The 17945-nt window shown below is 32.6% G+C and overlaps 1 protein-coding gene across 3 annotated transcripts in view; it reads right to left on the bottom strand.

Annotated features, from left to right (window-relative positions):
• Positions 1–17945, bottom strand: part of LOC118191485 (receptor-type tyrosine-protein phosphatase F-like) — a 103324-nt gene that overhangs the window by 84631 nt on the left and 748 nt on the right. For all 3 annotated transcript variants that reach the window (XR_015040579.1, XM_085814559.1, XM_035362289.2), the window contains exons 2-5: positions 8775–9060; positions 7136–7414; positions 3246–3527; positions 1326–1607 (exon numbers count right to left, since the gene is read on the bottom strand). Coding sequence is in view for 2 of the 3 variants with exons in the window: in XM_085814559.1 (XP_085670685.1) it covers positions 1326–1607; positions 3246–3527; positions 7136–7414; positions 8775–9060 (1129 nt within the window). In the remaining variant the exon portion in view is untranslated. The remainder of the gene's footprint in view (positions 1–1325; positions 1608–3245; positions 3528–7135; positions 7415–8774; positions 9061–17945) is intronic.

Consider the following 17945-nt stretch of genomic DNA (forward strand, 5'->3'; position numbering starts at 1 on the left):
AGAAAGGAAGTATAATAGTAAATAACTATCCCAGAAGGGCTATTATCTAAGATTGATGTTTTAAGTTAGATGAAAGGTTAATTTTATATAATACTTTTTTTAATATTATAATTTATATAAAAAAGGCTAAACATGACTGAATGGAAGCATAAGAGTAAATAACTATTTCAGATCATTATTATAATTTATATAAAAATTGCTAAACATAACTGAATGGATGACTGCATCGCTATTTCGCTACCGATTTATCGCTAAAGCATAATTTCATCTCGTTGGTTGTTCAAACGTAATTTTCTATAATAAATGATGCCTTTTCTTTGAAAATATTCTCGGTAAAGTGCAGAATCGCCCACTTATTTGTTTGCCGCTTTTTACAAGGGTGAAAACAATTGGATTTTTGTCAATTTTCTTTTACTTTTAAAGTGAAAATAAGTCGATGTGTACATAGATAAAGTCAAGGGTGTGGGCAGTGCCACCATTTTTGTGCAATTCTAGGATTTTTTTTTTTTTTTTTTTAAAGTGAAAATAGGTCGATGTGCACATGGATACCGAGTATGTGCAATTCTTAAAAACGCGTCAAGCAGTGGGTGATTCTGCACTTTACCCAAAATTCTATCGCCGACTTTTCGTCATGGGCAATTCCCAAATTGTTAAATCCATAGGATATCAAAAAAGGATTTAAAATCAAAAAAGGATTTTAAAATTAAACTAGTATTTCAATGGCGTCTTAATAAATATAGAACTATATAAACTTACGCAATCTGAAATCAACGCGTACGCTAGATTTGGCGCGCTGTTAAATGAGCGCATTTGCTAGATTCGGCGCTTTTGCGCATACATTTTAGCTGCAATTTTTTAACGGCCCTCAAAACAGAATAGTACCTTTTATTTATTTAATTATTATTAGTTACAGTTTATTATAGTTCATTTATTTACTTATTATTAAAAGTTATTTTATTTATTTAATTTTTCCTTCTTCCTGAAGGCCTTATATAGGGCACCGGCAGTTCTGATTTTAGAAACTCAGGCTTGTCATAGGCCACAGCGTCAGACACTAGCAGCAAATTTTAACAAACTGTAAAAAACAAAATTAAACTAAAGGTTACCAGTCTCCATCAAAGCTACTGGTCTAAGTTGGTCACTAACAAGTTAGCTTAAGTCATTTGTGACTTATGGTTACTGGTGATCAATCAACAAGAATCGTAAGAATACCTTTGAAGACTAGTGTCCATAAAATATATTGGTCTTTTGTGAGCTATAAAAATGTGAATAAAATAAATAAAAATATAATATTACGTGTTATTACTAAAGTGAAAATCACTTACATCCAATATCAGTTTTAACTTCCAAAGCAGAAGACCATAGTCCTGGGCCTGCTTCAGTATTTGCTCGTATTTCTATATAATATGAGGTATATGGCTCCAAATCTTCTATACTAGAAGACTGTTCAGTTGCGTTAAAAGTCTTCCAATTTGAGTTCTGTTCCTTGCTCCATCGGATAGTGTACAAAATCACAGGTCCAACGAAAGGTTCCGGAGCTTCCCATTCAAGGTAAATACTGGTATTAGTCGTATTTTGTACTTTTATTTTACCCAATCGGAACGGTGCTGTAAAAAATAATATTTGGGAATTCTATTAAATTTAATAAATTGTCAATCTAAAATAGTATAAGTATAAATTACATATAAAAATTATACTGAAAGGGTAAAAATTATACATAGATTAAATATATGTTAAATATAGGCTATTACCAACGACAAGTGCTTTGCACACAAGCCCACAGCTTTCATTGTGACATGTGCTTAGCACAATGAATGCTATGGGCTTGTGCTGACCATTTTCAGACAAGTGAGATTGATCAAAACAACAAAGTCATTTTTTAGCCCAAAGGGGCGTTAGCCCAGAAGGGCTATTATTCTCAAAAATATATTTTGCGTCAGCTCACATTAAAAGTCCGTTTCAGTTTTCAAATTGTTGCCACCAAATAATATGGTCTCGTATTATATTTCAAGAAATTAAATAAAGAAGAATCTGCATGAATGTATGTATGTTTCCCGCACTGTGAAAAAAAAAACTGTACCTAGAGCCATCAAGAATATGAGCACCTGGAAGCCAGAATTTCGAATTTGTTTTATTGTCTATTTCCTAGTTAGTAAAACTTTAACGAATTTTTGATTAACAAACCCAACGATTTCAAAGCGAGCAATGGCAACACTGTACTAAAAAAAAAAAAAAAAAAAAAACATTTTTATCTCCAGCGCGCGAGGACTGTATATCGGAAATTCTAAAGATAAGCTCATTTAAAAATTAATTTGCGATATTGATGTTGAAATAAATTTTATAGCTTGAGTACGTTGAACATGATATTTAATATGTGATGGAGCCGTTCCTCAATAGACACTAATGCCGGCTAGCTTTAAAAGGATTTATTAACAGAGCACACAGGAACGGTTACAAACAAAAGAAATATATATATAAATGAAACATAAACGAAATGGAACATCAAACATTGAGAATAACATAACATAGTAAGCTATCATCATGGCGGCTGGAGGTCGACTGACGTTTTTTCATATCGCCACGAGATGGCGTTTAAATAAAATAGTTCGGTTACAGTTCATGAGTTCATGGCGTGAATAAAATAGTTCAATTACACTTAAATAGGTCTGTTACAAATAAATAAAGGTAACACACAAAACGTTATGAAAACGTCCCTTTGGATTTAATTTAAAAACTGAAACCTTTCAGATTTTTTTAAAATTTTATTTATAATAATTTTTATTTATTTATTTGCTTTGCAAAACCATTGGATTTTTTTGATTTATTTACGTAACTCAAAAGTTGTAAATAAAAGAGCGATTATTTATTATTGAAATATATTTTTGAATTGAAGAATTTGATTGATAACGAATCATTAAAACTAAAAAATAAAAAAAAATGAAATGGAAAGTATTATGACACAAAGTTTTGTTTAAAATTCATAAAATAATTAACAAACTAAAAGAAAAAAAAATTATCATACAGTTAATAGGGAAAAGATATTAAGTAATTCTCTTTACAGAGTTCATTTGTATCTTTATATCACCAATAACAAAAGCGTGGTTGTCTAAATAAATTAATTCGAATTGCACTGTCAAAAGTATAAGCATTTTTTTACATATAAACCTAATTACAAAGCAAGCAAAACTAATTAATTTCTTACAAAAGTAGTAGGATATTAATGTATCAATTAAATTGAAACTTACTTCCAGCTTTAGTGAGAATATTATAGACATCTGACCAAGGTCCTTTACCAACCGAAGTAGACGCACGAACTTTCACGGAATAGTTGGTATACGGACTTAGTCCAGTAATGCTGTAAGATGTAGTCTGAACAGAAATAACTTCGGAAACTTGTGTCTCTGTGTTCGTCTTTTTGATTGAATATGAAAGAATTGGTCCGGTGAAAGGTTGTGGCTCACTCCATTCGATATTTATGCTTACGTTTGTAACAGAGGAAATTCTAACATTAGTAGGAGCAGACGGTACTAGAAAAAAATGACAGTAGCAAGTTAAAGAAGTTGCGCTAAGTATATTCGAAAGAATTTTCTTTTGTTAACAAATGGCAGGAATAAAATAATTGCAATATTCGTGCATATTAAAGTAAAAACAATCGGACCTTTCAGCATAATATTATAAAGAGAACACATGCCAAACGATAAAAGAGACAGACAGACGAAATTAAAGAGAGTTAAGATACATGTGTTGTTCTTATCTTTATTTTATAGTTTCGTCAATAAAACTTTTAAAGCGTGTCCTTTAATTATTTTCTTTGTTTATTGAAATGATTAATCTATGATATAAATTTCTTATATTTAGAACAATTTAGCCATAGTCAGAATGAGCTAATGTCGAAGTTTTATTGCAGAAATTATCAAATTGGCGCATGTATCTTTCTAGAGAGACCTATTGGCCACTTGTTGTCCTAAGATTGAAAACATTCAAAACATTTTTTAAATGATCTTAAAATTATACTCTTGAAAATTTATATTCAATACATTATCAAAATTTCAATAGTGAGCTAAGTAATCCAAAATTTAATAATAATATAGCAAATTATTAGAACAAAATCACATAATACTTTCAGCATAAAATTGACAAATAAGCCTTGGTAATTAACAGTTAATTAGCCTTGGTAATAAACAGTTAACACTAATGCTACTTAAAAACAACAATAATTTTTGCCTCATATTATTGAATGATAATTCTAGAGAAATTATGGGGTAATACGTCATAGTTAAGAAATTTTGTTTTGCATGATGAATATAAAAAGACCCAAAATATTTTTAATCTACCATGTGGAGAAACGTTTAGAAAATTGTGTAAAAAATTCATTTATACACGTACCCCGATTATCAACCACTTTCTAAATCCGAAACACTTTTAAATCTGAAGTAAGTAACACTAGAAGTAAATTGCATAGATTATTGCAATTCTTTGCCCTCATAAAATTGCCCTTAAGTTTGTTACGCTTTGTCAGAATTCTATTCCGTATATGCTTTACTTTAAAAACTTCTCGGAAAAGATAAATTAGGAACTCCTGTATAACATCTACGAGATAACCAAGGAAGTTCGCTCTGTTTCTGAGAACAGTTACTTTTGGCGCGTTAGTGTGGACAAATTAACTTTGATGACGCCATATATTTACATTCCTTTCAAACCTTATCCTGTAGAGAGTTGTTCGGTGTATCGCCCGTTTCGGCATCGGTTTTGCCGGAAGAGCAATCTTTGAAAGAGCATACAATTAGAAAAAAACGTTTTGATGCCTATTTTGCTTTATTAATACAAATTAAGAAACAAAGATGCATAGACTGCTAGAAGAATATATTCCGCATTTGGAGATATGTCAATATGACTTCTGAACCACTGACATTCACCAGAAAAGGTTGCAATGTGTGTTTGGAGGACCAACTCTAGCATAGTCCAGTATTAATACCAAGAAAGAGGAAAAAACATAACAGCCGAGGTCTACTAGTGACAGTTGCACAGAGTTGCAGTTGCACTGCACCAGAAGTAGCCAGCACTGGTCAACAGAAGAGAAGTTCTCTTCCACGATAATGCTAGACCACATATGGCAAATGCCACCAAAGATATGATGAAAACACTAAGCTGGGAAGTTTTGCCTCAGTCACCCTATTTCCTGGACATCACCCCATCGGAAGTTTACCTGTTTTTGTCCTTGGATAACGATGGTCATGGAAAACGCGACGATGAATCCTCGTCTTGGTTGTTCGTCCTTATGTTGTATCACAATGCTTGGCTTCCAGAAGAAAAAAATCTGACGTGTACGCCACATGACTTCTTTGTACGGAATATTAAATTATACGCATTTTTTCTTGAATTTCATTTAAACTTATTGGATTGAATTAAATCTACTTCGCCGACACTGCATAAACCACAATAGAATAAATGCATTCTTTAAAATTCACTCTAGTATTTGTAGATAAAAACAACATAATTCAATCATTTTTAAAGCAAAAAATCTTCAATTTACAAACATATAAGAGTAAAGCAACTGAGATTACCGAGCCGGGTAACAGAGTGGATATATATATAAATATATTTATATACGTTTGGTGCGGCCGATTGCAACCAAAATACGAGGTGCACATCTACATGTTATAGCAGTCCTATATACAAAATTTCAACGTTCTGAGGCTACTCGTTTTTGAGTTATGCGAGATACGTACGTACATACGTTCGTACAGACGCCACGAAAAATTCTTTTCGGAATTAACTTTTAATAGTTTTATAATTTTTTTGGAGGAAACGAGTCTTTTATTCTGTCCTTACGTACAGATATCACGCAAAAACATCGTTAAATTGCATTCGATAGCGGTCAAAATGGATATTTTCGTTGAAATATGCTGGCTGAAACTTTTCGCGATTACAATACTTCCTTTTTACTTCGTACAAGGAAGTAAAAGGGATTTTTTTCAAAACGGAGATTTATAGGCGTGTGTCTCCTTGGGAAAAATGTAACTGAAGCCAATGGTGATTAATTATTTCAAGAATAAAATGGGTGTTTTTGTGGGCCGTTGTTGATGAAGGACGAAAATCGCACGAACTTTCTGGGTTACCTGGCACTTGCCTTACGTTCACTGGAAAAATCCCTCTAATGAAATATTTATTAGAATCGAACTCGAAATACCTTTTATAAATTCAAGTACTCAATATTTGAAAATAGCATTATTAGCTCAAGATAATAAGCTCTGGCCATGAGAATATGCGAAAATTTAGCGGCGATTATTTTAATAGATTTGCATTTTTATTAAATACCTTGTTAGTGAATTGCTCATGATTTGCATCAGATGTTCTATTTGATGAAGACGGCAGCATTTACAACCAAATTTATGTTCTTTAAAGTATAACCTCATATCTGAGCCAAAAAATTCCAACAATATACATTTAAATATCAAATTTTGATCTTTTTTATCTCCTGGATATTTTCAGTAATCAACAAAATGGGCATTTTTCGAGCATTATAGAATCACTAGGTTATTTAGAAGCAGGAGACGTGAAAAATGAGCAATGTCCTCGTCGGGATATGAACCTGGACCCTCAAGTATGCGCCGAGAGTCTACTGTTACACCACAAGGGCATGCAGAAAGGAGGAAAAATATACCTTATAATATAACCATTTTATCACGTTTCTTCGGTCCAGTAAAAAATAAAATCTGAAATCTTAATAATTACTACAAGTTTCTTGAATTAAGAAGCATAAATTATTAAGTAGCTAAAATGTAAATCATTTAGCTAGTTAATCAATATACAGTTCTAATTTCAAAGATTTACTAAAGAACATATGGCACATCGAATGCGACGCCTGTAAAAATAGGCAATTGACAGGCTGTACGAATAATAAACTAAACACCTTAGGCCTCATAGAATACTTTAAGCACTTTAGCAAAACTTTAAAACAGCGGGGATGAAGTATTGTATGCCCTAATAATGAAAAATAACGTACTAATTGCAAAGAGAGTAAAACAATCTATGATTTATATCATTAAAATTGTGCATTACTTTATGAATGAGATTTAACAAAAGCATAAAATATTAACACAAAGGAAGAACAGTTAAAAGAGTTGCTATTTACCTCCGACGTCCGTTCGAACTGTTATAGGTTCAGTCCAGTTTCCCTCAACGCCATGCGTGTAAGCTCGAACTCGAACTGAGTACAATGTGTACGGCCTGAGATTCTGGATATGACAAGAGACATCAGACGTGTTTTGCACATAAGTTGTCTCGGAACTCGTATCTACCAATTCCACAGAGTAAGTGACCTCTGAATTGATTAAGGATGTTGGTTCTTTCCACTGGAGGGTTATGCTGGTGTTGGTTGTATTTATCACTTGAACATTTTCTGGTATTAAACCTATAAAAAAAGGGAAAAAATTTATAAGTAGTTTCTACCTCCTTTCTACGTGCCTTCTTGGTGTAAGGGTGGCAAACTCGGGGCGTGTTCGAGAGGTCCACGTTTGAGTCCTAGCGAGAGCCTAGCCTTTCTTCAGTTTTCTGATATCAAAAAAATTCTACTGTGGCGCCCGAACCAAAAAGATGTGGATGATGATTCTTCACTACCAGGATTTGACGACTGGGTCTATTAATTCCCAGTTGTCAAATCCCAAATCATATTCTTCCTTACAGTAATTTCCGGAAAATCGTTGGCTGTTTTTGAGCTAATTTAATTACCTTAACTAGTACTATCATAAAGCTAAATTAATCGTATGTTTATTCGGAATTTCAGTAGCGTTTCGTAAGGTTATCATGTCTTTTATTCAGCAACTATCTTGAGTTTAAAATTAAACTATAAATTTTTTAATTTATGCTTGATTCATATATTCCTGCCGCAATTACGAAATTTTTTGTATTATGTAGAAAGTACAAGTATTTAAATGCGTAATTTAAAATATTTATTTATTTTAACTTTACACAAATTTTATTCATATGAGGGAAGATTACTAGTATTTTTTTTTTCTTTGAAACATATAGACTCCCCGTGTACCACATATGTACTATACGGGGCTTACAGAAGTAAGTTAACTAAAACATTAAAAGTTATATGCATAAACAAAACGAACAAAAGCAGATTACACCAGTCTGGACTTCACGAAAGCAGATGAGTTCACTGGCCAAGTCACTCCGAACATTTTCAAATCGTTCTGCAAGCACAATGTAGTGCCATCAAATGTAGGGCATGAGAAAATCAAATGTTCCACATCCTGAGATACTCTTTTTGAACATTCACATAAATTGTTTGATCTTAGATTAAAACGAAACAGGTAATTTGCAAATTCACCGCGACCAGATAAAAACTGAGACACTTTAAAATTTATAGAGAGGAAAGACTCGGAAGTCTATGGTAAATGGAAAGAACTTTTTGGTGACCTCAGCATTCCAAGATGAAATAAATTCCTCATTCCACACAACTAAAAGCTTCTTATAATGAAAGGACTTCCAATAGCTCTTTGGAACGCTAATGTTGATATCAATGGGTAAATTTAAGGTATCTTTAGCTAAGAAATCAGCTCTTTCATTTCCATAGAAACCATGATGAGTACGCACATAAAGCAAAGCGGTTATCAGTTCCTCTAAGTGAACTAACAGTTACTAGGATTTAGATAACTAATTCGTCGCAGCTGGTTCAAAAGTTGAAGAGAAGAAAGAGAATCAGAACAAATAAAAGATGAGCAAACATCTGAATATTGGAGAAATAAAATTTTATTTATATTTACCTGGAAATGGGTCACCAAATTTCGTAACTCTGGATGAAATCTTGTTCTTATCACATATTAAAGTAACGTTCACTTGATATTCAGTATTCGGGCAAAATGACTTGAAATGTACTTCCCGTGTACTAAACGGAGTCCCTAATTTATTTAGCTCAGAGCATTGTGATGATAAAGCACCAGCTGCTGCTAGCCGGACGTCCACGACTGCATCTCTGTCAACCCCAGACCATCGGACTCGACCATCCTCATCAGCCGATATGTCCCAAGAATCCTTGCAATCTCCTGCGGCCTGCAATAGCAAATATTCATACATGAATGAAATTTATATATTTTTATGCAGCAGCCATTTTAAGAACCTCTTTTAACCCTTTCCGGCACGCTACCTTTTAAAGTTGGAGTTTTGATTAAAAAAAAAAGATAGGCAGTCTGATTAGGCCTAGAGGAGTACACAAGTAAAATTTTGTGAAGATAGCACTTATATTTTAATTCTGTGGGTGTGAACAAAGTGGGCACACTGATTGAATAAAGCTTCGAAAAGAGTGCTGAAACGAGCATTGTTGTCAATGAACTGACCGATGAGATGCGGAGAAATAAAGAATACAGACTCTCAGTTGTCCTAGATTATCGGTGAGCCCGGTCTGGGCACACCTAGGGTTCGCCGTTTGATTTTAGGCAAGATTTCAAGGTCAAAATTTAAAACTAATATAGAATAAGGAGATTAGCATACAGCCAAAAAAATAACATAGAAGTTTCTTTTTAAACAATTCCTTTTATACCCTAAAAAAATCTGGAAGATATCTTTGAAAAATGAGGGTCTTAAAAATCTAAGCATGGCTAAAATATATGGACTGGTTTGTGTTGAGCTACCATCTACTATAAATAAAGAAGGTTCAGAGTAACCTATAGTGACCTATAAATCCTTTTTCATTCAATTTTTCTGTGCGTACAAAAGGAAATTTTTAGGTGTGTCCAAACCGGACACACTGTGCCGCAAAGGGTTAAGTAGGATTGTCCTCACACAGCAGTTTATGAAACATTAAACCGAGCACAGCGACTTAAAATTTTAATAGGAGACATACATTTTAATATAGGAAATACGGAAGAATTAACATTTCGAAAATATGCAACTCATACTTGAATTTATTAAACTAGCGGAAGTACTCGATGCCAGTTAAATTAGATTGAGAGTAATGTATCTAACAAAAGAGAGAACGATACCGCTGCAATCCTTCTCTAATAACGATGCAAAAATTAGGATTCATACTGATACATTTTTCAGTCTGATGCGATATGCAACCCATATAAAAATTTCGATAGAAAAATAGGCTTATTTTGTCTCATTATATTAGCAACAATGGCACGTAGTTTTTAATGACTTTCCTTTATCTAGTCAAATGGTCGTAAAAACTCAAGTTCCATCCAATATTTCACCTATATTCAATTTTAGTCAATTAAATGTGACGAAAATTTGATCATAATTGATCAGAATGAATAACGCGAACAAACACACAAGCAGGCATTCTTCTTTTTTGTAAAACTTACAAATTTTTGATTAACAAGCTATATGATCTGAAAGCGAGTAGTAGCAACACTTTCCGAAATAAAGCATTTTTATCTCCAACGCGCGAGACTGTTGCCACTCGGAAAAATGAGTGCGAAAACTAGTATTTTCAGAGTTTTTAATTAATATCTCGGCAGATTAAACTCGTACGAAGATAGGAACAGTCAAAATGGCTTCCCACGAATTTTTGAAATCGGGAATAATGTATTTAATGTTTGGCAATGCTATTTTTATTTCATTGTAAAACTTAGAAATTTTTTATTAACAAACTGTACTATTTGAAAGAGAGCAGTGGCAACTCTTCTCGAAATAAAGTATACTTTTATCTCAAGCGTGCGAGACTGTTGCCACTCGGAAAATGAGGGCGAAAATTAGCATTTTCAGATTTTTAATTCAGATTAATTTCTCTGATTTTAGCTTTTTTCCTTGGGGGGGGAGGAGGAAGTATACTTCGAACTTTCCCACGACCCAGAAAAGAATTGTAGAAAGTTTGGTTACGATAATTATAGTAGTGACTAAGTAAATCGCAAACGAACAAACACACAGACATTCTTCTTTATATAGACAGATGAGCAAGAAAAGTATAAAATAAAAATAGGTGATTCCTACTCCCAGTTTTTTTTTAATCTTTCCTTTTATAAAAATTATATAAAAATCTTTACAGTGCTTCTTAAGTATACAGAGAGAGAGGAAAAGAAAGATACATACGTCGAAATAGATACTTAGAATGATATATATGTGGTATGGTCACTTAACTTAACCTGTTCCGCCAAACTAAGTTGATGGCACTACAGGGTTAGGAAGTCATCCTAGTCATTGCTAGCAATCTGACGATTAGGCCGCCTTTCTATATTGTGCATTAATCTTTAGCTTCTTGGATACAATTATTTTCATTCATTTGCTTCATTATCTCTAAGATGCCCTTGTTGCAGTCATAGTCCGTGAACAGTCTATTCACAGGATATGTGATGTAGTCGGAAGGAAAGAACTGTTGTCGAAAGTGCTCTGTCAGAGGGCAGGAGAGCAGGTAATAAAGTGCGACTGCGTCTTTCCCCCCAAAACCGCAAGAACAGTTGACGTCCCGTCTGAGGAATCGTCTGTAATATACTCGGAATTTTCCGTGGTTGGTACAGGCCTGGAGGAAGAGTCGGTTGCATTTGAGCCTCTTGAGAGAAGGTATTGGGAAGATGTTGTAAGTAAACCTTCCTGTCTCTTCTTCCTGCCATCGTGATGACCATGTCTCTGGGAATGTTGTCTTGAGGAGCCTTTTTGCAACTTCTGCGAAAAGCGGAACTTCCTTGTCAATTTCTGGTTTGAGAGCTGCAGTCTTAGCTAGTTCATCCGCTCGTTCGTTCCCTTTCTGCCCAGTATATCCTTTTATCCAGTTGATCTTTAAAGGGATGGAAGATTCTAACGTCAAGAGGATCTCTCTAAGTGCTGCCGTGTGCGGGTGTTTTGGAGGAAAGGAATTCCGCGCATTCAGAACGCTCATGCTATCTACAGAAATTGCGATATGATAAAATACGACAGAAAGATACATACAATAATTTTACGTCTTCGATCATAGCACTGTATATCAGCGGTGCCCAACCTTGTGATCGTTTTGTGTGTACTCGCCAGCCCGATGAGGTACTATGAACAAAAAATATTTTACGAATAACCATATTTCTTAATTGTTAAAATATGGTAAGCATTTGTAGTCATAAGAGATATCCTGCAATACGTTATAAAATAATTGATTGCTGACTGATGAACTTGATAGCGAATATGGAATCTTATTGCTTCATTCCGATGTTAGATGGCTCAGCAGTAGAGAAGTACTTCAACGATTTGTAGAACTTCTTTCGTCAATAAAGCAGTTTTTGGAATCCGGAAACAAAAGTTACAAAGAATTGTACGATAATAATTGGTTATCCGATCTGTATTTTCTCACGGATATAACAGCTAAACTGAACAAACTGAACCAAGATCTCCAGGAAAAAGAAAAAAACCCTTTTTCAATTGACTGGGACTGTAACTGCTTTTCAGATAAAGTAAAATTTGTGTATAAATCAGATGAAAGAAAAAAATTTCACCCATTTTCAGAATGTATCAAGACATATTAATCACCATAAGGCAATTGAAACAGAGAAATACTCGGAAAATCTAAATGCACTGAAAAATAGTTTTGAACTCCGCTTCTCTGATTTCCATAAAGTTCAACCAATATTATTATTCATCTCAAACCCATTTGCCGAAATTAATATTTCAGATGTATCACATAAGATTGGAAATATGTTTAAATAAAATTTTGATGTTTTGGAAATGGGCTCGCGATAGGCCAAAATGTGCTCGCGAGAGGCCAAAGGTGCGTAGATTTAACATTAAAAACGTATTTAGTGCCGTCATTCCAAAAATTTTAGAGAGCGATACTAAATTACGCTACCAAGCACATGCCATCCATTTACTTCTACATATATTGTAGGATCTAGTTATTTTAGCTATCATAAAATGTGATTAGATCTACTTAAGTACTATTCCCTACGAATTCTCGCACAGGTTTGAAGGCGAACATAACCAGAGGAGAAGTGTAAAAGACCCTTTTATTGAACACAATATAATTAACAGATGGCACTTACTTATGTGCTTACAAACATCGACCACTTGAGGTGAGAACTTAAAAAATACGAAATACTAATTTAAAATTTGGAGTAGTAGAAGACTTTACAAGTCAATTTAATGCTAACATGTTGACTCAGAGCCTACACCGGCAGAATTCTCATTCGGCGGCAAGAATGCGTACCGAAATAATATAAATAATATATTATATATAAATATTAATATTTAAGATTAATAATTAATTTTAGGTTAACATTTAAAGTTAAAATATTCCTTAAATATTAATATTTAAAGTTAACAACAGCTGGAAGAATTAGCAACGTGCTCTCATAACAGCGAAATCACGCTCTGTTAAACTTATCGCTCCACCAGTTTAAATACTCTCGTTCTCCCTAGCTCATTATCCTGGCGAGGAAATGCGAGGGGAATAAGCGAAAACAGAAAACGTTCGCAAATTAAAATAACTATAAGTAAAAATAAATATAACCCTGAAATATTTGAAGATACAGATCTTATTAACTTTTCTTCATATTTTTCAAAAGATAAATATTCTCAGTTACGAATATTTGCAATATGAAAAAAGGCTTGTTTGGAAGAGCATATAAAGGAGAACAGTTTTCCCATCACAGGTAAAATTTACTAAGAAAAGGACAAGATACACCGATGTGTATCTACAATTTGTGATCAAGATTTCTGTTAATTTTTCTCCAAGGTTACGAACTTTATCAAAATCGAAAGACCTCAGGCTATTGTTGTTCAAAGTTGTAATAAAAAATAAAGAATTTTATGATGATTTCCATACAAATGTATGCATTTTTCTATATGCGTTAAAGAAAAAATTAATAAAAAAATATATATATAATTTAAATTCTTTCAGATTTTATATTTCGTCCAAAGGGGCATTTTTTTCATTTACACACACATAAAGGTTTCGAGAACATTGCTGTTTTTATGCAAACGTCTGCTGAATAAATTAAATGTTAAACTATGCTGTTATATAATTACATAAGTAATTAATAAATTACATAATTATTATATAATTACATACTTAAATAATTACATAATTATTACATACTATAACATAATTAATATAAAATATTATGTAATATTACATAATTAATATAATGTAATTAATATAAAGTAGTAATATATATAATTAATATAAAGTAAAAGTAGTGCATGTTAAAATATATCAGTGCAATTGATAAGAGATCTACTAATTGCATATATTACGTTCTTTTTAAAGAATCAACGTTCGGTTTATAAGTGAAATTTAAAACATAACGATATCATAGAAATGTACCCAAGTTTCACTATTCTATATTATCATTTACATTTTTTGTTTCATGAGCATTGCATTTTCTTTTATGCAGTTTTAGTTATCAAAAATAAAAGCCTGTAAGTTCAGAAAATGAACGCCAAGGAATGCAATTTCTCTTTTATTTGGTAAAAAAATTTTATGACATTCTGAATTTTTCTTTCTTTCTTTCTTTCTTGTATTTCTGTACCATTCTTCAGTTTCAATGTTTGTGTTTTTAATATCTAAAAACTGTGGGTCTCAAAGTGAAATAAAATTAGCAACAGCTTATTTTCAGACAGGGAAGCAGTAATTAAATAAATTTTTGATGCAATGACCCAATAGGGAATTACGCAGGAACGCTAAAATGCTTCATTAGATATTTTTGATCTAACATACAAAGTGAAAGTAAAAGTAGTGCATAGTCAGAATGGCAATTTTTTTTAATGTACTCAGACAGCATTATCTTCAAAAAAGGTATCTTTGTATTCCACCTTTGAAATAGCAGCTATAATTGATTGAATTGGAATAAAACGTTGTTTTCTTCTCAGACATTTCTTCTCTTAGAAATTTTATAATTTTCTCCTTTCTCTCCGCATGCCTTGAAGCACACTCGATGCGTATTCGAGAGGTCCGGAGTTCGAATCCCAGCGAGAGCACTGCGCATTTTTCTCGCCCCCAGCATCAAAAACCCTGATGACTCTATTGTGGCGCCCGAACTATCCCTGGTGGACAATAATTCGTCACCACCAGAATTTGGCAGTCAGGTCTTCTCATCCCAAGTTGCCAATGCGTAGCCAAATTATTCAGATATAAATTAGCTGATTTACTTTACTTCCTAACACATTGCGCACACGGCAAAATCGAATTTCGCACTCAACTTTCTATGGAAAAAAACGGATTAAGGTTAAGAAAGTATGTATCATTTATACAAACTTCGATTTTATTGTAATTATACGGAGCGTTTTTTTTAACATTTTGTGTGTTACTTTTATTTATCAAATATCATGTTATTCGCACTTAAACCATAAAATTAAGTTCAACAGCAATATCGCAAAATAATTTTAAAATGAGCCTATCTTTAGAATTTCCGATACAGAGTCTCGCGCTCTGGAGATAAAAATGTTTCTTTGTTTTCGTATAATGTTCCCATTGCTCGTTTTGAAATCGTTGAGTTTGTCAATCAAAAATTTGTTGAAGTGTTACAGAATATGATACTCATAACGAAACAAATTTCAAATTCAAATTAGGGCTTCCACATGCCCATATTCTATGGAATATTACGTTATTCAGATTTGGTTGGCTTTAGGTACCGTTGTTTTGCCACAGAGCGAGAAATATATGTACTTTTCCGTTTTGGCGGAGCTGGCGATAAAGTCGCCAATAATGCTACAACTGATGCCAAAAGAAATATCCTCGCTGATAACCTTTTATGCCTCATTTTCAAAACAAGTCAATGCTATTTCTTATCAGATTGATTGTTTCTTCGAATACTGGCATACATAGAATTTTTACCAGATAGTTCAATTTTATGCCTTTTAAGGCCATTCATGGTAATTAAGTCAATTAGGATGCAATCACACTGCTCACCCGAAGGCGAAAATACAGAAAAGGCAAAGTCAATGGTTAAGTTCATCAATTCTAATGAGAATGCACTAGCAAAGTAAAGCACTGCGGTTTTATATCATTTCTGAGTAAGCTATTTGTACGAATTGAAATAATTCTTTCATTTAAACTTGTATTCCAAATTAAGATTTAACTTGAAATTAATGTAGGTTAGGTTATTTAATTACGGCAAAGCCCCGAGGGCTATCTGTCTAAGGGGGGAAATGCATTTGGAGGACTTTCTAAGGGAAACTGGCTCGCATACACGTTTGAAATTAATGCAGATAATTTCTGAAGAAATTAGATTTTTGTAGCGTAGTTTACGTGAGATGAGATCACTTGGGGGTCACGTGATATGAACCGGCGAATCAGGATGTTGGACCATAAAAGCATAGTAAATTCTCAAATTAATGTCTTTTTACAAATTTATTGTCTTTATTTATTGGCTTTATACAAAACTTTAAACGATATTAAAATGTTTATGCCTTAAAATAAAAAAATTCTTACGAACTAACATTTGTTAAAATTTTTTAATGTGTATACTGTATGTTGTCGCCAATAAAGTCTGCTTGGCGAGATTTGCGCCGGCGAAACGGAAAAGTACAGAAATATACATACATTGATGCAGATTCTGAATTATTTAATTTCTTTAAATATAATACAGGGCGATAGTATTTGTTGGCAACAATTTGAAAAGTGAAATAACGCTGATCGTGAATCGACGCAAAATGCCAAAACAAAATTAATAGTCCTTCTGGACAAATTTCCTCTTTGGACTAAAAACAATAAGAATAACGCTTAAGTATTAAATTTTGTAATTTTTTGGTGAGAAACTTATGGAGAAATTTAGGAATTTACTTTGGCACATTTACTTTGTTCATTTTCAAAATTTATAATGGTGTATTGGTGTATTTAATTATGGCAAAGCACACTAGGGCTATCTGCCCAAGAGGAGGGATGCCTTCGTGGAGGACTTTCTAAGGGAAACTGGCTCGTATACACGTTACACATACCACGAAAACACCCATGCAGCCAGCCCGTTCGCGGGATTCGAACCTCGGACCGAACTACCAGTGTTCAGCGACTTTACCGCTCGACCGCTGGTGCGCCAAAAATTTATAATGATCTTCTTAAGTATTTACTTACGTATATATGTTTCATTTACTTACATATTTATTTAGGTATTATGTATTTATATATTTAATTTTTTAAAAATTTTTATTATATAATTCTCAAAATTCTAATACTACGTATATTGACTTCATATATAACAACATTGTATTTAGGCATTTATCCAATTCTAAATTTTTAATCTTTATTCATTTTATGTATTTATATATTTATTTCTTGATATTTAATTTTTATTATGCAATTATCAAATTTCTAAAATTTTGTTGTATTTTATATATAACAACAGTTCGTATATGATTCCATCAGTTGAGCATAAAAGCTATGTGTCTTAAAGGTGGTGTAGTTTCTCATCTGATGGTAAATAAATAAATTAATTAATTTTAACAAAGAGCGTAAACCACATTTGGCGTTATTATCGCTTATAACGAATATGCCAAACTTCAAAACGCTCCAAAATGCAAATTCACGTATTTCTTAGAAAATTTTGAATAAATAATTTTTTGTAGGTATGCTTAGAAATACGTCTACTTTAAAATGATGGCAAAAATTTTAAAATTATATTCAAAATGTTCGTCGAAAACTTGGTAAAAATTATTTAAAAATACAAATTTTTAAAATAAATCATAAAAAATGAGCGAATTTTATTTAGAATGAACCTAAATTTCGAAATGTGAAAGGAAGAACGAAATAAGTTTTAAAAAAAAAAGCTATTAATAAATATATACCAAATTCAATTAACAGGGAGGAGCTAAATTTTTTAGAGACAATTTTTTAAAATTGCGGTTTTTATAAAACTTTGCACTTTGGCATAATTTGAGTCGTAGAATCGAAATATGGAAAACGATCGGTATATTATTTCAGAAAACGTCCGATTTTGTGTACGAAATATTGATTAAAATATGTTTGAATGTTTTAAATGGCATACAATTATATTTCAATATAAGTAAAATTTGTTGAAAATATTTTGCCACTTCTTTAGAAC

Source organism: Stegodyphus dumicola, chromosome 4 (genome assembly GCF_044657685.1).
Source record: "Stegodyphus dumicola isolate Sdum_Otavi_A_Nest chromosome 4, ASM4465768v1".
In the NCBI taxonomy this organism is placed as follows: Eukaryota; Metazoa; Arthropoda; class Arachnida; order Araneae; family Eresidae; genus Stegodyphus; species Stegodyphus dumicola.